General features: G+C 42.4%; 1 protein-coding gene across 2 annotated transcripts in view; it reads left to right on the top strand.

The window, feature by feature from the left end:
- The window catches only part of appa (amyloid beta (A4) precursor protein a), a 44718-nt gene that overhangs the window by 12855 nt on the left and 5854 nt on the right, over positions 1-26009 (top strand). The window contains exons 2-12 of one of the 2 annotated variants that reach the window (XM_023965885.2): positions 14675-14842; positions 17114-17243; positions 17620-17732; positions 18884-19074; positions 19169-19488; positions 20767-20934; positions 22979-23112; positions 23561-23635; positions 23705-23863; positions 24218-24346; positions 24428-24527. In XM_023965885.2, the coding sequence (XP_023821653.1) occupies positions 14675-14842; positions 17114-17243; positions 17620-17732; positions 18884-19074; positions 19169-19488; positions 20767-20934; positions 22979-23112; positions 23561-23635; positions 23705-23863; positions 24218-24346; positions 24428-24527 (1687 nt within the window). The remainder of the gene's footprint in view (positions 1-14674; positions 14843-17113; positions 17244-17619; positions 17733-18883; positions 19075-19168; positions 19489-20766; positions 20935-22978; positions 23113-23560; positions 23636-23704; positions 23864-24217; positions 24347-24427; positions 24528-26009) is intronic. The other variant, XM_078931817.1, reaches the window with a different exon arrangement.

Below are 26009 nucleotides of genomic sequence, written 5' to 3'. Positions count from 1 at the left end.
CTTTGGACTTCAACATACGTTTTGAAATTATTATGGGATGGCAACACTACCTACTGTTTGGTGGGCATTTTTTGACAAAATCTGAAGAAAATATTGCAATAAACTTCATCCATGGCTGGAACTGAACATATTGAAATTCACTGGATCTGGACATATAAGGAATGTGGGCGTGGTTAGCAAACAAAGTTCGTTGCTAAGGACGTCCAAAAGTTTACTTTTTCCGATTCATCTGAAACCGACGTTGATTTGTTCCTCATCTCCAGGCGACCCAAACATAAAATGGTTGCTATGGAGATAAAATCAATAGAAAAGCTGCCATTTTGAAAAGACTGGATTTTCTATCAACTTAGAACATGTAGCTTTGACCAATATGATACTCTCAAACAATGTGTTTTTTGGAGTCAGTTGATGATGCTGATTCCAATGCTAGCACTTTTGGCCATTTTAGCAACATCTTCAAATTTTCAAAAGTTCAGCCATTTTTTCAACAATTTCAGCTTTCATGCTTAACTCCTTCTACAAACTTTGACCTATTTTAGCCATTCTACTATTACAATGTTCAACTTTTTTAGCTTATTCCTGCTATGACTTTTTTTCTCAAATCTTTGAACTTTTAAATATATTCGAGGATTTTTGCTTCATTAAAATACATGGGAAATCTTATAGCTTAACTTCTTATGCAGTTTTTTACCCACTTTGACCATTCTACGTTTAAAATGTTGAGCTCTTCCAGCTCTGTTCAGCCATTTCTTTAGCAAATTCAGCTTTCATTCAGCAATACAGCATTCAACCCTGCATTTTCTTCTGGAAATGCAGCCCCTTCTAGTTTATTATTATTATTTATACTATCTTCCGCCGTTTTTTGACACTTAACTACTTCTACAATTTTTAACCGATTTTTACCATTCAACTTTTAAAATGTTCAGCTCTTTCAGCTCATTATTGCTATGACTTTTGGTACTTTTAATCCTTGTACTTTTTAAGATATTCCAGTTTTTCCGGGAATTTTTGCCCTATTAAAATGCATTGGGACGTTATGGTGCACGAGGCGCCCAGTTCGACACCCGGTTCGGACCCTTAAAATTTTCTTCAAACCAACTTTTAAAATGTTCAACTCTTTCAACTTATTACAGTTATTACTTTTGGTCATTCAAATCATTGAACTTTTTAAGATATTCCAGGATTTTCCAGGATTTTTGCTCCATTAAAATGCATAGGGAAAAAAAGAAAAAGAAAAGCCGAAAGAGAAAGAAGAAGAAAATGCATAGGGAATTCTTGTGCTTAACCTCTTTTACAGGTTTTTACCCTTTTTAAGCATTTACTTTTAAAATGTTGAGCTCTTTCGGCTCAGTTCAGCCATGTCTTTAACAAATTAAACTTTCTTCTAGCAATACAGCATTGAATCCTGTATTTTCTTCTGGAAATGCATCTCCTTCTACAATTTTTTTACGTCCACAATTTTTTTACCACCACTTTTGGTCCTGCAAATCCTTAGACTTTTCAAAAGTGAAAATGTCCGTTTGTTTTTTCCACGTAAAAAGGAACTGTGGCATGAAATTGTCTCAACTCGGCTTCTCCCAACAAGATAATACACAACAAGCCTGATTAATTTATACCGGATGTATAATATCATCACCAAAGTGTTAGCTCAGCGGGTTAGCTGGTGGGTTTATCATACAGAGGTTCTGAGTTCAAGTCTGGGATCCGACTTTTGCTGCATGGTTTTTTACCTTGCCTTTCTTGATGAAATTCAGTTCCACTAACTCAGTTATATTTCGTTACATGGAAGAATTTTCTTTGAGCTGGGGTTACTCATAAGCTTTGACGTTTCAATGTATGTTAGAAAAAACAGTGGGAGCAAATCTAAAGTAGTTTTGATGTATTTTTTATTTTCCTTTCCATAGCTGGAGGCTGCAGTTCAAACATGTGCTTCAGCCATCTTGTGAACAAGCGTCGCCCACGGCTGCTAAGGCTCATGGGAAGTGTTGATTCCCAAACCATGAGTTAGGTGGCTGTTACGAGAAGTGACTATCATGTTGTTATACCATATATGATAGTGGTTAAATGAAAAATATAATGCTGTGTCATCCAGCTAGCTAGTTAGCTGATGATCAACATAGCTCTCCTTTAGACATGGATGAGTGTGCTAAGATTAATGACACATGCATAGTTGAGAGAATAAATCTTGAAGCTAAGCATTTGACATGATGCCCCATACTGGAGGAGGTGACTGCACTTTTGCTGTCAAATGATCAGTGCTTTGGACAACAATATCAAGTGTGAAGTCATCAGGGGATGGAGACTGTTTGGCAGCCATTTTGTGTTTTTCAAATTTAAAACCTTAGTTTCTTTTAACCAATATAACTTCCACATACTTGTAGCTAGAGACACCATTCAAACATTAAAATGATCACAAGGCTTTGGACTATAAAATACACTTAAAAATCATTATGGGATGTCGACACAACCTACTGTTGGTGGCCTTTTTATGACAAAATCTGAAGCAAATATTGCAATAAACTTCATCAATGGCTGGAACTGAACATAATGAAATTCACTGGATCTGGCCATATAAGGAATGTGGGCGTGGTTAGCAAACAAACTTCGTTGCTAAGGACGTCCAAAGGTTTACTTTTTCCAATTTGTCTGAAACTGACGTCGATTTGTTCGTCATGCCCAGGCGACCCAAACATAAAATGGTTGCTATGGAGATAAAATTAATAGAAAAGCCGCCATTTTGAAAAAAGTGGATTTTCTGTCAACTTAGACATGTAGCTTTTACCAATATGATACTCTCAAACAATATGTTTTTTTTAGTCAGTTGATGATGCTGATTCCAATGCTAACACTTTTAACAATTTTAGCAACATCTTCAAATTTTCAACAGTTGAGCCATTTTTTCATCAACTTAAGCTTTCATGCTTAACTCCTTCTACATTTTTTGACTTATTATAGCCATTCTACTATTACAATGTTCAACTTTTTCAGCTTATTCCTGCTATGACTTTTTTTTAAATTTTTTAACTTTTAAAGATATTCCAGGATTTTTGCTTCATTGAAATACATAGGAAATCTTTTTTTTTTTTTAACTTTTTTCACAGTTTTTTACCTACTATAACCATTTTACTTTTAAAATGTTGAGCTCTTTCAGCTCTGTTCAGCCATTTCTTCAGCAAATTCAGCTTTCATTCAGCATTATAGCATTCAACCCTGCATTTTCTTCTGGAAATGCAGCTCCTTCTAGTTTGTATTTGCTTTTTTTTTTTTTTACAAAATGTGGTCCAAGTCAGTCTGAGTCATCATTTCCCTCTTCACCACTCTCACCAATCAGAGAGCTTGTTAGAAGGCCACACCCCTACCACTTGAAAGCTGTCTATACAAAATCTGTCAAACGTTTTGAACGTTGGATGTAGGGGGCAACAGGCTCCACCTACTATTATTGAGGCATCTGATTGGTCCGTTTATAGCTTGAATAACTACAGAAAAATGTCGGGGGGGGGGGGTGGATTATCAATAACATGTTGCGAAAAAGGTATCAAAGCAAGAATAGTTATTCTGACAAATCGAATACCATGAGTAACAGCTGTTTAGGTCTCTATAGATGTCTATAGGATTTTGGCTTTTTGGAGCCTAAAGGCCTGTTCACACCGGGACGAATTTCGCCGGCGATTTTCGCCGACGTTTAACGCCTCGTGACTAAACAAAGGGCACCAACGAGAGTGTGCACACCGACGCGAAAAAACGCCAGGCGTTAAAGCGTCAAAAAAAAAAAACGCCTCGGGTTCGTTTTTTTTTTTTCGACACGTCGCGTCGAAATCTACTCGACCAATGAGAATGGCGCTTTTGCTCACGTGTCTGGAGCTTCTGAAGTTACAGTAAAACACAACTTGGGGGCGCTCAAACACAAAACTGCCTTGCTGAGCACACATACCAGCGAAGAAGATAGACGCCAAGTAGCGTCTACACACAGCCGCGAAGCAATAATGACGGACATTCTAAAATATCCCGGAACCAAGCACCAGTTGGAGCTACTGGTGCTTGAAATATTCATGTTTTCTTTGTTTGATTCTGACAAGCGTGTAAATACTTGCTCTCTTCTTCTGAGTGAAAAGCGACTTTCAGAAGCGTAAAGTTGCGCAGCGCCACCTTGTGTACAGGAGTATTTCTGTTTTACATTAAGCGCCATCTAATGTCAGGGAATGAAATTGCATGTTCACTCCACTCATCGTCAGCGAAAATCGCCTGGGTGTGAACACAAAAAACGTGGCGAAAAACGCTGGCGAATAACGCCTGGCGAATATTCGTCCCGGTGTGTACGGGCCTTAAGAGTACTTCCTGTTTGAAAGGCCAGGGAGGAGGGGCCACTTAGTTCAGCTGTCATGTATTGTCAATGGCTGCCTTGCAAGGTGCTAACTAGACCACTATCGTGGGACTCTGTGTCTTGCCCAAGAACACTTCGGCACATGGACACAAAATGGGACGGAACCTGCAACTTTTCAATTCGAGGTCAACTGCTTTGGAGCTAATTAAATTTTATGTAAACATGTATATATTTTTTGTAGTATTACTATCGTAATGTGCATTCAAAAAGTAGAGAAACGTAACCAGATCTAACTTGAAAAAAGGAATGGTCAAACACATTATATGGCCGAAACACCTGCGCACACCTCGTGGCGTCCAGGTAAAGCACGTCTACACAAACTTAACCTACATCTACTTCAAAGCAAAAGAGCCGAATGATGAAATTTCTGCTCCCGGGTGACTTGGATAATGGCTTTGCCTCAGGTTGCTACCCTGATGACTGCAGGAGGTTATAACAGGCAGGTCCCCTGGAGTATTTGGAGGGGGGTTGAGAAGGCAGTTCTGTATCCGTGGTGATTATAACTATGGAAACCAGGAGTCCCTCCATCACGTCTAGACAAATTAAGAGGGGAGAATCAGAACACACCTCTAATCAGTTTATGGTTTTTCTGAGATTTTTTCCCCCCAAGCTTAAGCACAAAATGTTTCTTTAAATAAATTGGACATTTCCTTTGAAGTTGATTAAAAACCTGTAAAGACCAGGACTGCAGGTTGAACTAGGGAAAATGCTGAGAAGGAACACCAGACAGATGGAAATTATGACCAAATGACTAATGCAGTTTATTTGTTAGTTTGACCTTTACCGGCATAAATAAGTCAAAAAGATCTATATTTATCCCACTTTAGTGAAAGCGATGAAGATTGCATTTCTTAAGGTCCCTGCATTAGCCCCATATTATTTTGACCTTATTTATGACATTCAAGATGGATTTTATTTCCATGTTAGCTACTGTTATTTCCACACACACACGGGCGCACACACCCAAACACACACGTATTTCTGGTCCTGGATGAGCGGAAGAAGATGAATGCATTGATATATATACAAGTATTTCTCAGAATATCCATATTGGTATATATCAGTACTTTGCAATGTAACCCTGGTTGGTGAAGGGTTTCCTGTAGGTCTTCTTCAGGCTTGTAGACACTGTAGCTGCAATATTGGTCCATTCTTCCATGCAGATCTGCTCAAGAGCTTTGATTTTTTTTAGACTTTCAACTCCCTTGACAGATTCTCAATTGGGTTGACGTCCACAGTCTGGTGAGAACTGTCCAGAACTTTTTTCAGACGTTTTTTCAGTGCGATGAATTTTACTGGAGATCTGCTTTCCAATACCAGATACAATCAACCAGCGTCGCTTTTTGCAACACACTAAATCAGGTCAGAAATGATCCGACGCTTTTCACCCAACAATGCTGGTGGTATGGATTTGTTTTCTCTGACCTTGTTTTTAATTTTGTTTTTCACTGTTTTAGTCATATGTCCTCTATTTAGCAACTTGCAAAACAGTGGTCTCTTTAAGCTGCTTACGGGCAGCTGATCTTAATTTTAGAAATTAACGAATCCTCTACAAATGATTTATGGATTTGAAGAAAGTGGTGCATCTTATGCAACCAGAACATGGTGTTCTGTCCAACAGTTAGCTGTTATTAACACAGTTTATATCTAGTTAAAGCCCATCATCTTGTAGTGTGACATGCATCTTGTTCCTCTTTGGACAATATGAGCTAAACCACTAAAGGATGATGGGTAAACTTCTGTGTCATAGCGAAAGAACGCAACACATCCTTCTCTCTCTGGGATCTCCTTCTGAGATTAGTGGCGATCTAAAACACCTCTTTCATCCCATCCACCAACCCCCCCCCCCCATGACAGGTCTGGGCCTCCCAGATAAGACTGCAATTAATAGCTGCAGGACCAGGATCCATTAGTGTGTCTCTTCAGAGATGGCGTGTGTGTTCTTCAAGTGCTTTGGAACTGTTTTTAAACCTCTGAATGGATGAGAAGGCAACTGTAAAAATACTTTTGTTTACATTAAAAACTAATATATGAAATGGCCTAACAGGTAGTTATTTGACTTTTTATGAACAATGTCTTTCAGGGGAGAACATTTAGCTAAAATTCAAATGATCCAAGTTTGGAATGCGATAAATCTAAGAAAAGTAAAACATTTATTTTTCTCAATAACATCACTAAATGTTATTTTTATTTGTTTCCCTGTGTTTTGCCTTCCTTTCTTTTTGTGCCTGTTTGTTCTCGTTTTTTCCCCTCTTTTTATATTTTTCTTCATTAAAATTTGCTCTCCCTTTATTTCTTCTTTTATCCATCTCATCAATTTCTTCTTTTTTTTTTTTTTACAATATTTTCATTTTTTTATTCTTTGTTTCTTTTTATTTTTTCTTTCTTTGTTCATTTTGCTTTGTCCATATTTTGTGTTCTTCCCCTTCGTACATACCCTCCTTTTCTGTCTCTTTTTTAAGATCACATCAGTAAATCATAAGTGAATAGTTTTATTTTTTTGTATTAAGATCTTTTGTCACACCATCCTCCATCACATCTTCCTCTTCTCCTGTTTTTAGTCTCATTTAGCCTAAACTGTCCTTTCTCTTCTGTCCCATCAAATGACTTAAATTTTTTACCTTTACCCCTCCAGCTTTGCCTTTTGGGGGGCAAGAGAAGTCCTTAAGAGTCTGGGACCCTGTTGACTTGCAAACGAACCCTGGTGTGGTTCACTACAGTGTGAATACAAAGGAACATTTAAAGAGCAGAAGTTCAGAAAAAGTTGTCGGTGCTGGAGGAGTTACTTTTTTAAGTCATAAAATGTTCCCACTTTAGAAGAAAAGGTGAAACCTTTTGTCTGTAAACACAAATAAGTTGAGAAAAAAATTATGCTTTTTTTGTTTTATTTTAGTCAGAGGACAGTTCAGGCTGCCAGTTTTCCTTTTTTTTCTATTAAAGGCAAAACTTTCTAAATTTTATCAGTAAAATGATTAAATATTTACTCAAAGTAGCATTAAAACGGTTAAAAAAACCAATTGTTTCACAGGATAATTTGGGAGTTAAAATAAGTCAATGTTCTGTTGAGATTTCTAACTACTGTGAATAGGTCATCTTTTTTTTTTTGGTTGACATCAACTCTGAGGAAAACATTGTTCAAAAGAAAAAAAAAATGGTTTAAAAAAATGGTTTGAGTTATTGTCAAAGAATACATTTTATTGTCATGGTTTGGTAAGGGCGGACAGCACAACTGTTAAGCCCGTTGTGTATGATCTGAAAAAGTTTTTGAGTCGGGGTTTATACGTTTTGAAACTGCAGCCTCCTCTAAAATATATATTTTTTTTCTTTCCAAACAGACGCGAGCAAATGCCCGGAGCTTTCCATAAACCAACAATGGTTGGGAAAGCACTCAGCAAATTGCTTCGCAAATAATCTGACTTTAATCGCCGGATTCCTTTAAACTTTCATGTCGTTGTGTTGCGTAATTAGATCATTGCATTGTGTTTTTGTGACTTTTATGTGCCTCCCTCGGGGAGAACGTGGCTGAATTCCTCTTCAAACGTCCACCCAGACGTGGCTTTTTTTGTTTTTGTTTTTCTACTTCATTTAATGTAAACGACCTCCTATACGACAGTGCTGCATTCAAAGCAGTTCTGTGGTTTTGTGCCGCTGACATTCTTTTTTTGTTGATGCACACGAACCCAGTTTGCTGCTAAAAACCATTTTGGAATTTTCTGTTCTGGGTTTTCATGGACTAACAGGATTAATTGAAGCATCAGAGTTTGCTAAATTCTCAGTCCACTGACCAAACCCAAGATCTTGCTTTCAAAGAATCCAGCGCGTTCATATCTTATGAGTATTGACCATCAGCAATCCACATTTCCCAGATTATTGACCATCCATCTGACAGGCTGAACTGTGACTCTGAGCTGGAGTAGGATAAGGACGAAATGAGTTTAGGAGACCAGGGGAATCCTGGTCTCTTCTTGCTCCTAATGTGTGACTTTTCCTGAGACCGTTGGGTTTTCTTGCACAGTCTGTCCCCCAAAAAACTTGGTACAAAATGTTCCCAGATGATTTGCTGCAACTATTCTCAAAATTAAGGATGATTAGTAGATTATTTCCCTCTAAAGAAATTGGTTTTTGAGGATTCCGACGTCCTTTTCTCTCGTCCTCTTCTTCCCAAATGTCTGAAGTATCCTTGAACACATAAATTTGTTCTCTCCTGTCTCCACTCATCTCACCGTTGAGGTGACTGTTCTGTCTTTGTGCCGTCAGTCTTTTCTTGGCCCGTGATTTATACGCTTTGCAGAAAGGGAGTGACCATGTATCTTCCACAGCTGCAAAGGAAGGATGGGAGAAAAACGACAAGCGGTTGAGGAAGGGTTTGTTAATCAAAAGAGATGAAGGAAGTATTTAAATGTCGGTCGGCGCTTCTTTCACTTAAATCCTGAAGCAGGGAAGAAGTGTTTTTGAATTTTCTTTTAGTGAATCGGCAATTTGACCCCCAAACTCTGGGCACACATCGGTGTCGTTGATGAGGCAGAGACCTTTAAAGACCCACTTCAATCAACATTTGTTCTACTTGATCATGATTATCCCGTCTCAAGGCAAAATAAATTTAAAAAAAGCCATTTTCTGCAGAAACTCACCTAGAAATTCGCCTCTGAGTTGTGGGCGTGACCGTTGGCGTGGAGTTACCCCCGCCCCCCTTCCCCTTAACTGTTAGCTCTTTGTTTACACGCTCTCCCGCTACCTTACACCCCCAACCTAACATTACTGTTGAAGCAAAAACGGCCAGCGATATCAGAGCTATCAAGACGTATGGTTACTTGGTCAGATCTCAGTTGGGACAAGGAAAGCAATGGTGTACAGTCGTCTACAATGGAGCAGCGCGTCTTCTACGTAACAAATGCGACCTTTTTCAAACTGCATTTTTTTCCTCTGCTCCTGATTCACAACAATTTGAATAAATACATGCTCAGAAAAACAATTTTGAGCTGAACTTTCTTCACACGTGTCCTCCAACATCTGAAAAAATGCCGTGTTAGAAAACAGCTTTCTTCGGAGTGGGTCATTAAAATAATCCGGCTGGGTGGTGCAGATGGTCGGGCATCAGGAGTGAAGTCCACCAGCGCGGCGGTCCCTGCGGGCTCTGGAGGGCCTTGACCAGGAGAGGACTTTACGCCCCGCTGTGCGACTGAAGGATTTATTACAGTGGCAGTGGTTAGACTTAGCTTGGAGCTAGTCTAAAATGGAGAAGTAAGACGACTCCTTCCCTCCACTAGTCTGAGGGGTCACCTTAGGCAAGTGATAGCACCCTCTAGCCTCCCTACCTGGGGTCACAGGTTCAGGCATTGGCAGCAGGATGTCTGGGGGTGGAAACGGCAGATGAGCCAATAGCCAATGGCGTTAACACCTGATGGCATGCTGATGAGCCTCAAAAAGCTGAGGCCAAAGGATGGCATCAACCAGCAAGTGTTTTAATACTGCGGGGCGACCTCTTCGTCAGCAATGTACGTTGCACACTTGTGTACCACATTGTATGTGGCGTTTGAGGACCAGAGAGGCAGTCTGGTTGAGGCACAACACCAACTGGCTTTGGTTTTGTGCAAGGCGTTTTGGGTTTTGAGGGTTTTGAGTGTTTGAGTGTTAAGACTTGTGGCGATAGAGTACATGTGTCGACAGCAGGCCTAAGTAGCTGGGAGCTGTTAGCAGAAGCTCTGCATGCAGGCGGCTCACATCTGATGGTCGCAACTTTAACTGACCTATGAGTACCAGTTTGTTGAGGCAGCAATGTGAGTGACCAGGCAGCCCTTTTTAGGGACAGCATTGCCTGCCCAGGAATGGGAAGCCCCTAGAAAAGGTGGGGTAAAAAAAGCGTACTCAGATCTAGACCTGGCTGGCTAACCGCGGTCAGCGGGACTTCCTTTAATGCGGTAGAACCTCAAAATCAAAGAAGATGACTATTGCAACATGGAACGTACGAACTATGCTAGATAATGATAACCGACCTGAACGTAGAACAGCTTTGATTGCAAAGGAACTCAAGACGCTCAGCATTGAGATTGCAGCCCTACAGGAGACACGTCTTGAGGCCCAGGGACAGCTCCAAGAAGCAGAGTACACTTTCTTCTGGGTTGGTAAGACCACAGCACCTAGACAAGCTGGAGTTGCCTTCGCAATCCACAACACAATTGCTAAAAAGTTAGTTTCACTACCCACAGCAATTTCACCTAGACTTATGTCTCTAAGAGTACCTATTGAGAAAGGTCGCTATTTAACTCTGGTGAACGTGTATGCCCCAACTATGACTTACACTGATGACGAAAAAGAAACATTTTACCAAGAACTTACTCATGTAATCCTCAAAGTTCCCATAGAAGACAAGCTCCTGATATTAGGTGACTTCAATGCTCGAGTTGGAACAGACTGGGAAACCTACTTGGGTGTCATTGGCAAATTTGGAAAGATGAAAAAGAACTCCAATGGAGATCTTCTTCTAAACCTTTGTGCTCAACTTGACCTAAGCATCACCAACACATTTTTCTATCAACCCGATAAGAATTTCTTCACATGGAAGCACCCTCGCTCAGGTAACTTCCACCTGCTTGACTATGTCATTACCAGAAAATCAGACTTAGCAGATGTATTATGTACAAAGGCAATGCGTGGACCAGAGTGCTCTACTGACCACTACCTTGTGAGATGTCAACTTAGAATAAAAATTGTCTTACCTCGTAGGAAAACGTCTGCAAGTACCAAGCCCAAGAAAATGGATACTAACAAACTGCTAAACAAAACGTGTTGTGATGAGCTATCAAAAGAAATTGAAGCAGCTCTGGAGAATGTAAATTTGACTAGAGAGATGGATATTGAACAGCACTGGAAATATTTGAAAGAAACAGTTTATTCTACAAGTATGAACACCCTAGGTCCTGTTTATAGAAAGACTCAGGATTGGTTTTGTGATCATGGTAGTGAAATCGAGAAACTCTTGGAGGAAAAGAAGCATATACATCTTAGACATCTACATGAGAATTCTGAGAAGAGCAAGGGTGCACTTTCGGAAATCAAGGCAAAGGTACAGAAGGAGCTGAGACATTTGAAGAACAACTGGTGGCAGAAGACAGCAGAGGAATTGCAGAGCATGGCTGATAATCATAACTACCATGGACTGTTTGCCGGTCTGAAGTCTATCTATGGCCCAAGAAGCACTGCTGTTGCCCCAGTAAGATCAGCAGATGGAAGTAAGCTATTCACAGATCTCCAAGACATCAGATCCAGATGGAAGGAGCACTTTTATAAGCTGCTAAATCAAGATGGTTCAGTAAAGTCAAATGCATGTCAAAACCTGGAAAATACACCAAAAAAGACTGAACTGGGTAGACAATTCAGTATGGAAGAACTCAAGTACGCTCTGAAATCAACAGCAAGTGGTAAAGCACCTGGTCTTGATGGTATCCCATCAGAGATCTTGAAATATGGTGGTGAGAAGTTGTGTGAATCTCTGTTAGATCTATTCAACAGATGTCTTATCTCTGGTACTGTGCCACAAGACTTCCGAGATGCTTTAATTGTCACCATCTACAAGAAAAAGGGCGACCGTGCAGATTGCGGAAACCATCGGGGTATATCACTACTGGCCATAGCTGGAAAAGTGCTTGCAAAAATTGTCCTGAATAGATTAAAGACCATTGCTGAAGAAGTACTTCCTGAGTCTCAGTGTGGTTTCCGGGCTGGTCGTTCCACTTCAGACATGATTTTCACTCTGAGACAGCTGCAGGAGAAGGCAGCAGAGCAGCACCAACCACTTTATATAGTCTTTGTAGATTTTACAAAGGCTTTCGATACAGTCAATCGTACAACTCTATTGAAGGTCCTTGAAACCTATGGTTGCCCAGACAAGCTTGTCAACATTATTAGGCAATTTCATGATGGAATGAGGGCACAGGTTTCAGTTGGTGGTGAACCCAGTGACACCTTTCCAGTTAACCATGGCGTGAAGCAAGGCTGTGTACTGGCACCAACCCTCTTCTCTCTATATCTTACAGCTGTACTGGATACTATGAAAGAAGGCCCAAACAAGGGTGTCTTCATCCGCACAAGAACTGATGGTAAACTTTTCAACCTTGCCCGTCTTCGTGCCCACACTAAGACACAGGAGATGTGTGTCAGAGAACTACTTTTTGCTGATGACTCAGCCCTTGTAGCTAGTAACGCATCTGATATGCAACAGATTGTAGATCGCTTTTCCTCTGCAGCTGAGATGTTTGGATTGAAGATTAATATCTCTAAGACCGAACTACTGTATCAGCCTCCCACATTATCCAAGAAACACCCAGAGACGATTATGATTCATGATGAACCACTGAAGTCAACAGAGAGTTTTTCTTACCTGGGCAGTACCTTAACTAACTCAAACTCAGCTGATCTGGAAGTGGAACGGAGAATACTTTCTGCCACTAAGGCCTATGGTGCACTACAAAAGAGACTGTGGAGTTGCCATGACATCAGTACTAGTACCAAAGTGAAGGTATATGCAGCCGCAGTCATCCCCTGTTTGCTATACTCCATTGAGTGCACCACACTCTACCGCAGACATATCAAGGCTCTAACACGACTTCAGCTTCGCCACCTTCGCTTCATTCTCAACATCAAGTGGCAAGATCGTATCCCAGATGTTGAGGTTTTGAGACGTGCCAACACAGTTAGCGTTGATGCCCTAATAACATCCGCACAACTTCGATGGGCAGGGCACGTGTGTCGGATGCCCAACAATAGATTACCCAAAGCAGTATTCTACTCAGAACTTTCTCAAGGAAAAAGGAGCCGCGGTGGACAGAAACTACGCTATAAAGATGTGCTAAAGCGACACATGAAGAGAGCAGGCATCCCACACTACAACTGGGAAGAAGAAGCCATACAAAAATCCAAATGGCGTGCAACTTTAAAGGATGCCATTATAACCATTGAGGACCAACGCCAACGTGAATACCAACAGCCACATTACCGGCGTCACTCCGTAGCAACTTCAACCGATTTCAAATGCTTGACATGTGATCGCTTCTGCAGATCCCGAGCTGGACTAGCAGCCCACATGAGAGCCTGTCATTTTTAATCCTCAAACTCAAGACCAACTTCGACACACGAAGGACAGCCATTATTACAGTTTACATCACGTTGAACCCTTCAAAGGTCCAGATTTGACTCGCAGACGGGAAAGCTGATCCGATGGCGTGCAGGTGCTGTTATTGCACAGACTTAGACGCCTTGTGTTTGCGACAAAACAGTTACTTTTTAGATCAAACACCTTTTTAGTTATTTATTGTGAGCTTTTTTAGCTGTCGACTAAGAAGCGGTAAATCCTGCTGCTGTCTGACTTGCTTTTATTGGAGTAAGCTCATGCTGGCTGCCCCCTTTTTTTCTTTTTTCCTCGGGTGCAGTGTGGTGAAAATAGTAAAGCTCCAGAGACCGCCGTCGTCTACGGTTTAAACACTTTTTATAGAAGTGGAATTTAATGTTCACTGACGGATGTTCTTTACCCTGATCCAACAGACATGCATACAGCAGCCATTCCTTAAGAGTTTTTCTCATCAAATCGAACCCCCCTCCCATTGGTCACTCCCACACTGGACGGGGGGCACGATGCCCCTCGGATGCACGCAGGTCTGGAAGGGGAAAATGTGCCGTCCATCTCGCAAAAACAACATTTGTTCGGCTGCCAGGGCCTTCAGAACCATTAACGAGATTAGGCGGCACACAAAGGCAGCGGCCCCCGCCCCTCCCTCCTGCTTCTCCTCCCGTACTCCCTCCCGGTTTTTGTTCCAGCTCATTTGCCGGCACAATGTGGACATTCAGCAGTTTGTCGGCACCTCTTTTTATTTGTTTGTGAGGATGCTCGGACACAAAAAACCTCCAGACGGAGGAGGACCGCAGAGCAGAGCTCCTGCTGGAGGTGGACCCTCCTCTTTTCTCCTTCTGCAACTGCTCAGTTTGTTCCCTCTGGAGATGAGAAAAAAGATGGTTACATAAACACTGAGCTCGCTTATTCAAGAGGCAGAAGACCCATGGAGGCGGGGCTTGAACACAGAAGCATGACCCATTTTATGTTGTTTGATTTTTGTGCTCTTTTTTTGTTTTATTGAGATAATGGTGGTGATGATGATGTAAGCCGTCTATCCCCAGTCTCCCTCATCAGACCTCATCTTAGTTTTCATTTCAAAGCCCCCACTCGCCTAGCTGTAAAATGTAACTGCGTCGGCTGTTTGAAACCCCGAGAAGCTGACGGGACGTCTCTGCTCGCTCTCACAGGTGCCGACTGACGTGTCCATGGGTCTGCTGGCTGAGCCCCAGGTGGCCATGTTCTGCGGGAAGCTCAACATGCACATCAACGTGCAGACGGGCAAGTGGGAGTCCGACCCCTCCGGCACGAAGAGCTGCATCGGCACCAAGGAGGGGATCCTGCAGTACTGCCAGGAGGTGAGGCGAGCGAGGAGTGATGGAAGGCTCCCCTTCAGTGGAGGATTAATGTGCAACATCGTGTTAGTTGATTGGTTAAAAGGTATTTTTATTAAATGTAAAGCGACTGATGCACGACTGCAGAAGATCAGTTTACTGTACTGAACGCCATCAATATTTATAGTCTTTTTTTAGGGTGGATTTTGTATCTAAATGTAGCTCACAGCACGCGAGGAAAATTCATTTGACCTTTAACTCATTATTAAAGACCAATGACAGTATTTTTTTAATGGCTGCAGAAGATCTGCATTTACAAATCTGCTAATAACATTTAAAAAAAGAAATCTTTTGATTATGTCCATTTTAATTCAATCTGCAAAAGAAAGTACCGTCGGTTTACTCAGTTTTACTTGTTCCAAAAGCACAATACGTACCAAAAGTGAGACTCTATTAATGGCCAGCTCTAGCATCGTGGGATGTTTTACCGGTAGAGGTATTCAAGTCCGTCTCCGGTCATCTCTCAATTTATTTCAAAAGCATTCCCAGTGGTCTTTTAATTATGATGATGCGGTTTTTAGCCAAAATAAATAAACTTGTGTCGTTTTCTAGGACATAAAAATTCCCCTCTGAGTGCTGGCAGAACAAGCCTGCCCTCACTTCCCGTCAGCCAAAATCATCACTCTTTGTTTGCTTGATCTGATATTTAGTGAGCTGTAATTGCTCTATCCCTTGTCCTTTGTCTTTGGGCTGCCATGAGTGAATTGGAGATAAGGTTCAATTCTATAAACGAGAGCTCTCTGTTTACATGCTCTCCCACTAGCTTACAGCCCCTCCCACCCACAACCTAACATACCCGGTGCAACAAAAATGGCGAGCAATGTTGTAGCTATGCAGATGCTAATTCGGACGAGGAAAACAAAGACGTTCATGGATCAATTTGTCTACAAGTGGATGCATCAGAATGGAGCGGAGCAGGGAGCTTGTGGCCCGCCTTACAGTATTTTCGACATCACATGTACGGCCTTATTTTGTCTGCTCCCGAATCACTATTTAAATATAGAAATTCTCAGTAAATGCCATTTTAGGCATTACTTTCTTAATATATGTCCATCATTAAAATGCCATAAGAACGTGTTAAAAACACCAAAATCCCATGTTTTATTGGAGTATGTCTTTTAAATTCAGCTCTAAGTGGTCCAAAAGGGTCTAAAAATAGTATTAGTGTGTATTCAGACTGGACACATTTGGTCTGCTTAAAGTGAACCAATGGTAATCCGAATGCTGTTCAGTCAAACGCAGGGACTGGTAAGCGAACAGGAACCGCTCCCGGACCCATCTTTCGAGGTCGTCTCGGTTCATTTCCAATCGGACTGAGGTCTGAGTGGAACAACTGGACCAAAGCGACCACAGTAGCAGCGCATTACAGGATAGCAGAGACTTGGTGCGAAATCTCAATACGGTGTAAATCTTGTGATTTAAGCACGAAACAGAAACGGTTTGGTTCATTGCTAGCGTCCTTGCAATGGCTGGTGGCGTTGGTTTATCTTTATTTGCAAAATAAAGGCAGACGTTGTCAGGCTTGTCGCCACGTCTGGGTTCACCTAATGCATTCGTCTTTGCCAAGCGCTGCCTTTTTTAACTGGCGACATGTTTAGAACCCGGAAGTGGTCGTAAAAACGGACGTAGCTACGCCCGAAAGCAAGGGTCTCAAACGAGGAAGCCGAAAACGCGCACTTGCATAGACTTGGCATTGTAAGTGGCTGCTTGAACACGCTTAGTTTTGTGGTTTCATAACTCCACATGGCTTCAAGACGCTTTTATTTTTTTTACATTTTTCTAAAAGCGATCAAAGCAAAAACATAGGAGGCAAACGCTTCCTTCTTGCAGAAAACGCATACATGGTTGCCGTAGCGATAACACGTACCACCCACTTTGAAAAAAAAGATTCTTGAAATGTTCTTTACTGGAGTGAAACAGATGCTTGGGGAAAGCAGAAATGAAAAAGACTTTTTTGTTTTAAATATAAATCCTATTAAAAGGATTAAAGACTTCTTCTCAAAGATGAATCGTTCCTTTTGAGATGAATTTCAAAATGTGATATGTTGCAGCTCTAGTCAACCACTTGACCTCATTTAGATGAATGAACGTCTCTGCAACAGAAGTTCAGACATGAGGGGAAGTGAAAATAACTTTTAAATTGAGGTGCTTTTAGGGTAAAAATGAGAGAATTGCTTGTTTTAGTTTAAAAATACTTCATTTCTGAACCCTATAATGACAAACTCCGTTATCCAGGTGTATCCGGAGCTCCAGATCACCAACGTGGTGGAGGCCAACCAGCCGGTTAGCATCCAGAGCTGGTGTAAGAAGGGACGCAAGCAGTGCCGCGGCCACATGCACATCGTGGTTCCCTATCGCTGCCTGGGTGAGGTTTCAGCAGCAGGACACATTTTCCCCCTCTTATGGATTGAAATCATCCGCTTTTTTATGTTTTCATGTTAAATTCGCTTCATTTAATCGTTGCCTGACACAAAAGGTGGAGCCTGGAGAGGAAAAGGAACTGTAAAAATAAATAAATGTGATTTATTTAAACGTGAGCACGAGACTGAGTTTGCTTCCATAGAACAGCTTTACCATGAGTCAGCAGAATGTAGGGAAGCAGTTCAACTGTGAGGAAAGTGCAAGTTTGTCCTAAATACAGCTTCGTTTTTTGTTTTTGTTTTTTTTTTACAAAATGAATCTAGAAATACCTTCAAAGCTCTGACGCTGACATCTTTTTATTTATTTATTTTTTACTGCAGTGGGAGAGTTCGTGAGCGACGCTCTGCTTGTTCCTGACAAGTGTAAGTTCCTGCACCAGGAGCGCATGGACCAGTGTGAGAGCCACCTGCACTGGCACACTGTTGCCAAGGAGGTGAGGGAACCCGCCGCCATCACAACAATACCTCTTTTCAACTTGATGTTGAGGGATCATTTGTTTTGAAGTGTGGGTGATCGCGTCTTCGTGTCTGGGTTCATCAGATCATTCAGACTCTCCCGGTACGGTGAGGTTCACCCTCTGCTGCCGGAGCGGCGTCTGAATGACGGCGCTTTCAGCGGTACTTCTGTCGTCACAGGCCAACTCTGAGTTCTGATGTGACGCAGATTCTTCACAGAAATTCAGATATTTGAACTCTTGACACGCCAAAACGCTCAAAACGTGCTGCTGCCGGACCGATGCGCCAAGCCTGATGCTCAGAATGCGCGGCAGGACCCGCCGGATTCATCTGTGCATTGACTGAACGTTGAAACTGGACGCCTCTGACAAAGCAAATCGCGTTCGGTGATTGTGATTTGTCATTTTAAGATGTAGAAGTACAAAATAATTCAGATAAATAAGAATTCTGATTTGTTGTAAGAAATCAGATTATTCAGTTTGCACAATATAACCAGTTTTTTCTGTTCTTCAGACCAACCGGACGTCAATGTCCAAATATGGTCATCTTTTGTTCTATTTTTAACACGCTCCTAGTGGTCTTTTAATTAAGATTGTACTTTAAGTTAAAATGAACAAATCAGTGCCGTTTTCAAGGTCATATTTTCTACAGAGCGGCAGGAATTGATTAGAATTTCACCTCTTAGTTGTGAGAGGGAGAAACCCCGCCCCCTTTCCCCTTCCTGTTGCTGGTAACTTGGAGCATGGAGCTTGTGGCCCGCCCAGTGTATTTCCAATCTCTTTCAAACTCCTGGTTTTCTTCTGCTCCTGATTCACAACGATTCACATAAATAAATACTCAATAAATGTCATTTCAAGCTTCATTTTCTTAATATATGCCCTCTAATATTGGCGAAAAATACCACAAAAACATGTTAAAAACACCATTTCCATGGGAGCGAGTCTTGAAAGCCTCTAGAACAGTTTGAAGAACGGAACCCATGACCCGGGTGAATTACAGAGGTCAGATGATGCTTGAGGTGGAGTGTCCCACCACCGCTCGAGTTCAGCTTCTGAATGGACTGACTGAAAGGGACACACCTAATTGAAGTCCATCTATTGCATCTTCTCGTTCCTGTCTGTCCTTGCAGTCTTGTGGAGATCGGACCATGACCCTCCACGATTATGGGATGCTGTTGCCGTGCGGCATCGATCGCTTCAAGGGAGTGGAGTTCGTCTGCTGCCCCACTGAGGTGGAGCGCAACGCCGACAGCGCCGAGCGGGACGCTGACGACTCCGACGTGTGGTGGGGCGGCGTGGAGACGGACTACGCCGACAACAGGTCTGCGTGACGGACGCACGGGGCAGGGCGCTTAGCAACAATGATGTCTTGGTCTTTTGGTTTTCACTGCTGCTTCTCTCTTCCGGTCTCGCAGTAGGTTAATGGAGCCGGCGCCAACAGAGCAGCAGGAGGAGCCCAAACCATCTGTGGCAGAGGAGGACGATGACGAAGAGGCGCCCGAGGAGGATGACGACGAGGAGGAGAGGGAGGTGGTGGACGACGGTCTGGACAATGACCAGGATGGGGACGGCGAGGAGGACGAAGAGGTGGTGGAGGAGGATGACGAGGATGACCAAAACGACGATTTCGACGCGCTCGACGACGACGACGAAGAGGCCGGCGAGCCCACCGCCAGCGTCGCCATGACAACCACCACCACCACAACCACAGAGTCCGTGGAAGAAGTCGTCCGGGGTGAGGAAACCACTCGGCATCAAAGCAGCACATGGCGTTCTCCCAAAAACGTAACCGGTCCCTGTAGCAGATCCATGCGGTGGTTCTGGCCGCTCTGTCATTTCACATCTCCGATTATCTACGATCCATTAGTGGCATGAGACGCCGTCTCTTCATTTCAGTTGTTTGATTAGTTTTAACTGCCCTTCCAAGCATTCATAACCCCCAAACCCGCCTGCACTCGTCTCTCAGCCTCACGTCCTTTGAAGCATTTTAGAAAAACAGAAACGATCACTCACAGGCCTGAAGGAGAGTCAAAGAGAGAGAATAAAGCCGCGAGCAGCGTTGTGTAGGCCGAAGGCGTTACCTGCCCCCCCTCATTGCCCCTTGTTAGCTGCCCTCACTGGCTGAGCGGCTGCTTCAGGCCCCGTGTCCATGATCAGTAACAAAATCATTGAAAAAAACTCAAAATGGTTTTGTCTCCATAGCAACCATTTTATTTTTCGGTCGCCTGGGGGTGACGGACCAGTTTATGTCATTTTTAGAAGAATCTGCAAAAGTAAACTTTTGAATTTCCTCAGCAACAACAGCCGCATTCCTCATATAGTCGTTTATTATGTCCTCTCGTTTCGATCAGCTTGTGCCAAAGATTCGCGTATTAATTTGTCATAATATTCTGGTGGAAAAAACGCGCATGCAACAGGGGAACGCCACTTTTGCAGGCTCACCACGCCAACGCCGTTCAACATCTACCTACTGTAAATTCAATATTTTTTCCCACAGATGCTTGAGGAGTTAGGAGGCCATAGTTCTTAGTCTCTAGGGGGATTTTAAATTTGTACCTGGTACTAAAGGTGTTATTGTTTGGAATTCATGATTGCGTTAAACTTTTTAAAAAAAAGTTGTAACATACATAAATTTCGAGAAAGTCGCTCAAACAAAATCTTTCTTTTCCCAAATTGTGAGAAAAGGAAGAGCATGGTCGCCAAGTTTTCGGCTTCATGGCCATCCCATAATGATTATAAAACTTCCTGTGGATGTCCCGGACATGTGTGTTTTGGTTTTTTTATTATTTTTGTACTGCATTTGAGATTTTGGCCCCTTGCGTTGTTTTGATGGTCTCTCCCGCTATGATGTCATTATTTGGGTGGTGGCGGTGAATAATTCCTCTTCAGCGGGTATTTGGTGAGTCTTGGAGTGTGTAGCCAGCAGTGAGACAGAAGACTTGCAAAAACAATCCACTCCTTGCCCTCCAGGACTCTCAATTATGGGCTGTTTTCTGAATGTGTGTCTTCCAAGATGTGTGCTGGGCCGACGCAGAGACCGGCCCGTGCCGGGCCCTGCTGCCCCGCTGGTTCTTTGATCGCGAGGAGGGCCGCTGCGTTCAGTTTATCTACGGCGGCTGCGGAGGCAACAGGAATAACTTTGAGTCAGAGGAGTACTGCATGTCTGTCTGCAGCAGCGTCCGTAAGTCCTGCCGGCGGCGGTGGCGGCGATGATGGCGATGGCTCGCTTGTCTGCAGCCGCTCCGCTTTCAGCCTGTCAGAATTAACAGCTGTTCTCTGCTTTCTCTTTCCGCCTCTGTAATGATCACTAGAGCCCTGAAATATGCTTCATGTTTCACATACTCCTCTAAATTGTTCACATATTTGATTTCCTGCATCTTTCACCTGCCTTTGGAGGCTTTTATTTTGATAGGGAATAGTAGAAATGCCGACAAAGAAAATCTGTTTATGTCCTCTAAGGAAACAACAGAATGAAGACACTCGTTATTGCCATGGTTACACGAGCCTGTAGGATAACGACCATAATTCCCATGATTACAGCGTCTTCAGGATTCTCCTCTCGCATTTTTATTAGTTTAGCTGGAGGGTGAGATGTGAAATCAGCCAGGCAGGAAGGATTTTTTTAATTTTCTTTCTTTTTTACAATAATCCGCGCTTCGCCGCACATTATCTGTCGCATCGTTGACGGGTTACAAGGCCGCTCGTGTTCCGTCCTCGTCGCCGAGGAAACGAGCTGCGGTTCTGTCACTCCGTTCAAGAAAAGAACGTAAAAAAGAATAGGATTATCTGGTTTAATTGGCTGTTAGGCAGAGGTTTTGCTTAAAAGCAGTTCCTCTCTTTGCGAAGACTTGCAGGTTTGTGCAAACACAAAGCGGGCTGCGTCAGATTCCACACCTCAGTTTGTGCTTCTGAGTCACGACGTTGAGCAGCCTCCCTGCAGCACTCGACTCGTGTTTCCTCCACAGATTTGATTCAATCCAGCGTGTGTGTTGGTGAGAAAGCAAATTTTTAGGTTGCCTCAATGAAAGAAAGGCTCTTTAAGGAATCCTGTAGCACCACATTTATTGTTAACTTAGCTTTTATTTGTCACATTTGCACTATAATCTCCACATTTTATCCTACAGAGTTTTATTTTAGATAAACGAGATAATGGAACAGAATTGACATGAGCAAGGAAGAGGGTCAAAAGTTTTTTTTATTTTTAACATTTCCTAAAAAGTAACGATACACTGAAGTGACTAAAATTAACTTAAAAAAAACAGCCAGTGATGCTATTAATAGTCTGAAAAACAGTTTCAACGTAAAGTTATAAACTTTTATTGTTGTTTTCATGTAAAACTGAAATTAAAAGGTTGATTGTGTTTAATTTTAATAGACGTATTGATCTATTGATCGAATAACTATTGACTTTTCAAAATTACGTTTTTTTATTTTATTAGCATTAAAACAGGCAGGTAAAGTGCAATAAAAATAATTGAAAATATATCTAGATAAAAAAAACATTTATTGTAAAATATAAAAAAAGGTTTATGTTTCTTGTAGTTTGAAAGGTTAAAATGTAAACGTAGATAAAAGTCCAAGAATTCTTAATATTTGCACATTTATTTTGCTTTAAATGTTCATACTTAAGCTTTATGGTAATAAAATGCTTTGCAAATTTGGCCTTTTTTTTTGTTAAAATCACTGTTTATTGACACAAAATATATGTATTTTTAAAAAAATAATTAGAAATAAATCAACTTGAGTTTTGTTTTGACTATATTTAGTTTAAATAATTTTTGGCCCCGTTGGCTCCACCTTTAGGGCTTTCACGGCACACGGGCGGGTGGCGCTCTGGGCTCGGGTCCGATGCTTTTTGGCGTTTGGTGAAGTCACGCGCTCGGCCAACGGAACCAATCTCATCGGCTGTGCGACCTTCATGGCCGCCCGCGCGCAGGAGACCACGTTTGATTGCACGTTTGTGGCGGATGATTAATTTTCACGCAATAACCGATCCAATTTATTTCCTTTCTGGTGGCTTTGAGGTTTCAGGGACAGAACGGCTCTGGTGGATGGAGTGGATGGACTAACACTAACGGGTTTTCTTTGCGGCTGGAGGATGCAGCTCTTTTCCCTTTTCTCCTTTTGAAGGCTTTCTAACAACAGTAACCCAAATGTTTGGTTTTTATCTGCATGTTTAAACACTTCCTGAGTGTCTTCTCATCCTTGTCGCCTTATCCGCACAGTCCCCACCGCCAAGCCCAGCTCCTCCGACGCCGTGGACCACTACCTGGAGACGCCCGCCGACGAGAACGAGCACGCCCACTTCCAGAAAGCGAAGGAGAGCCTGGAGGCGAAGCACCGCGAGAGGATGTCCCAGGTACTGCAGTGAGAAATCGGGACGGAGGGAAGAGATAAAACTCTGCAAAGTTTTTAAATAAATGGTGGGATGGTTAATCCCTGCGACCGAGGCCTCTCAGCTGTAATTGTGTTTGTTGATCAAGCGTCTCAGAGGGGGGATCCAGATGGTCGCCTGTAGAGTCACAGGGAGCCCCTCTGCTTCTGGCGCCGCGTCATCCCAGCCCGTCCGCCTCACTTCCTCCTCAGTTTGTGTCAAAGCTGAAGTGAAACTAAAAAAAAAAAACTTGGTGATTCACCGGGGGGGACATGTGGGAGGATGAGGCCGACTGAAAAAGGAATCAGAAACGACAGCAGTTACTCTACTGCAGCATCTGACGCCATTGTGGGGGTTTTTAGGCCCAAAAAATGGAAATTTGACTCAGTCCGGGTTTTGTGTGGCAGAATAATGAAACTGTGCTCATCTGCAGGTGATGAGGGAATGGGAAGAGGCGGAGAGGGAAGCCAAGAACCTTCCTCGTGCCGACAAGAAGGCCGTGATTCAGGTAAGACCGGCCCCCGATGCAGGTCATCCCGTGCAGAGCAGCAACCCTGAGGCGCCTGTGTTCCTGCAGCGTTTCCAGGAGACGGTGGAGGCCCTGGAGCAGGAGGCCGCCAGCGAGCGGCAGCAGCTAGTGGAGACGCACATGGCGCGGGTGGAGGCGCTGCTGAACGACCGCCGTCGCCTGGCGCTGGAGAGCTACCTGACTGCGCTGCAGGAGGACCCTCCCAGGGTACTGAACTGAACCCACAAGAGATTCCTGAAGGAAAATCTGTCCAAACACATCCATTATTGTCATTGAAGCATTCCAAATTTAAACGTTTTTAGCCTTTGATCTGCTTTTATTCTGTTTGTTTTTTTATTTGTCAATAAAGTTTTTTTTCAAAAATACATTTTTTTTCACATCCTATAGTCATAAGTGCTTTGGAATCGCATTTGTCTGGTTCAAGTCTTCAAATTAAGGACAGGGAAGGGTTCACATCAGGGGGTCTGCTAACAGGGTAGCCAGGGATTTGAACCCTCGACTGTTTAGCCATCAGGCTAGTCGCCTAATCCCCTAATATGTGCTGACGTTCTGCCCCCGCAGCCTCGACACGTCTTCAGCCTGCTGAAGAAGTACGTGCGCGCCGAGCAGAAGGACCGGCAGCACACCCTCAAACACTTCGAGCACGTCCGCATGGTGGACCCCAAGAAGGCAGCGCAGATCCGACCTCAGATGACCTTCAGCGCCGACTCTGATCAGAACCGAATCCACCTGACAGGAAGTGATTTGAAGGTGTCGTCCCACCCCCCGCAGGTGCTGACCCATCTGCGAGTCATCGAGGAGCGCATGAACCAGTCTCTGGGCTTGCTCTACAAAGTGCCCGGCGTGGCCGACGATATCCAGGACCAAGTCGGTGAGTTTTGGTTTCATTCAGGAACTGAGGGCGGAGAACCGTCAACCAAACTGAGGATGCAATCCCCTCTTTGCATTTTCGCTGTAATGATGTCACAGAATGTGTGTGGTGTTGAAGGAAAAACCATTTTGAAGGATTGATTTGTAATTTTATTTTTGGGTCATTTGATGCAGTTACATTGTGAAAATAAAAGTTATTTCAATTAATCCATTTTAATTGTCAAATTACAAATTTCTAATTGAATTTTGCCACACATATTACTAAAGGATTTTTTGAGAATAAAATGTCAAATACCATTTTCTTTATCATTTTAATTAAGTGACAGAATGAGCAGTGTTGAAGAAGAAAAAGGAAAAAGCGGATTGCTTTTTCTTTTTAATTTTGAGTCAACAAATAAATTTTCATTTTGAAAATGAAAAAGCATTTCTGGTATTGACTTTTATTTTTAATTATGCTACAGAAATGCTTCCATACTCGAGTAGGAGGCGATAGATTAAAATCCCTAGGAGGAGTTGAAATTTGTAAAGGTAGAACCCCCCCCCCCCCATACTGTGTGAAAATGTGAAATGTTTTTTCCGTATTTATTTTTATTTATTTTGTGGAGCCCCATTAGAAATGTTTGCCCCTTTCATGTTTTGAGTTGGTTTTTCCCGCTGTGATGTCATCATTTTTCAGTGGGTTTGATTGATAGATGTTTAAAAAAGTTACCTATGAAAATATATATTTCATCAAAAAATATTTTTTAGAAAGTATTTGACCATAAACATGCCTGATTATAATGCTGGTTTGAAATGAATGAATTATTTAGATTAAAGTTTTTAGTCGTTCTAACAGGTTTTATTTTTTAATCAGTAAACGGATAGCGTATCTAAACTACAGGACGAGTTGTATGTTTCACTTTAGTGCTAAAAGTTCATAAATCTGGTTGTTTGGAGGCTTGAAAACCTTTATTTTCCCTCCTGATCGGAGGGAGGAGCCTCTTGGCCTAATTCTTCTGTTCAGAGCAGAATGAAAGCCCTGAAGATAAATCCCCTTCTCTCCCTCTTTTTCTTTCTCTCTTTCTTTTCTTTCTTTTTTTTATCTGTTTTGTGCGTCACGACCATCTGCGTCTGAGGCCCACTAATGCAGAGCAGGAGAATCGAGCAAAAACTGCCGATTGGGTTTTTAGCAGATTAGGTGTCTGTTCGACCAAAAAATAATCCAAAACCATGTCGTTAAAAACTCTGTTTAAAAATCAAAGTGTATGTTTTTATAGATATAGAACAGGATGAATACAAGTTCTTTAAAATCCAGTTTAGTATAAAAAAAGGATAACCTGCTGCCACTGAAACCAGAGTCTCAAACAAGCTCTAGACTGGGACAACCCCTAAAATTGGGGAAAACCTGAATCTGTTTATTATTATTTTTTACTGTGTTACAAAAGTACTCAAAGATTTAGTTGAGGGGATTTTTACGCCTCTATTACAGTGGAAGTTTTTTTTT

The sequence above is a fragment of the Oryzias latipes genome, chromosome 2 (assembly GCF_053564925.1).
Source record: "Oryzias latipes strain Hd-rR chromosome 2, Olatipes_Hd-rR_3.1".
NCBI classification, from domain to species: Eukaryota; Metazoa; Chordata; class Actinopteri; order Beloniformes; family Adrianichthyidae; genus Oryzias; species Oryzias latipes.
The sequence above is the reverse complement of the archived record's forward strand: the minus strand, read 5'-3'. Positions and strand labels throughout refer to the sequence as shown.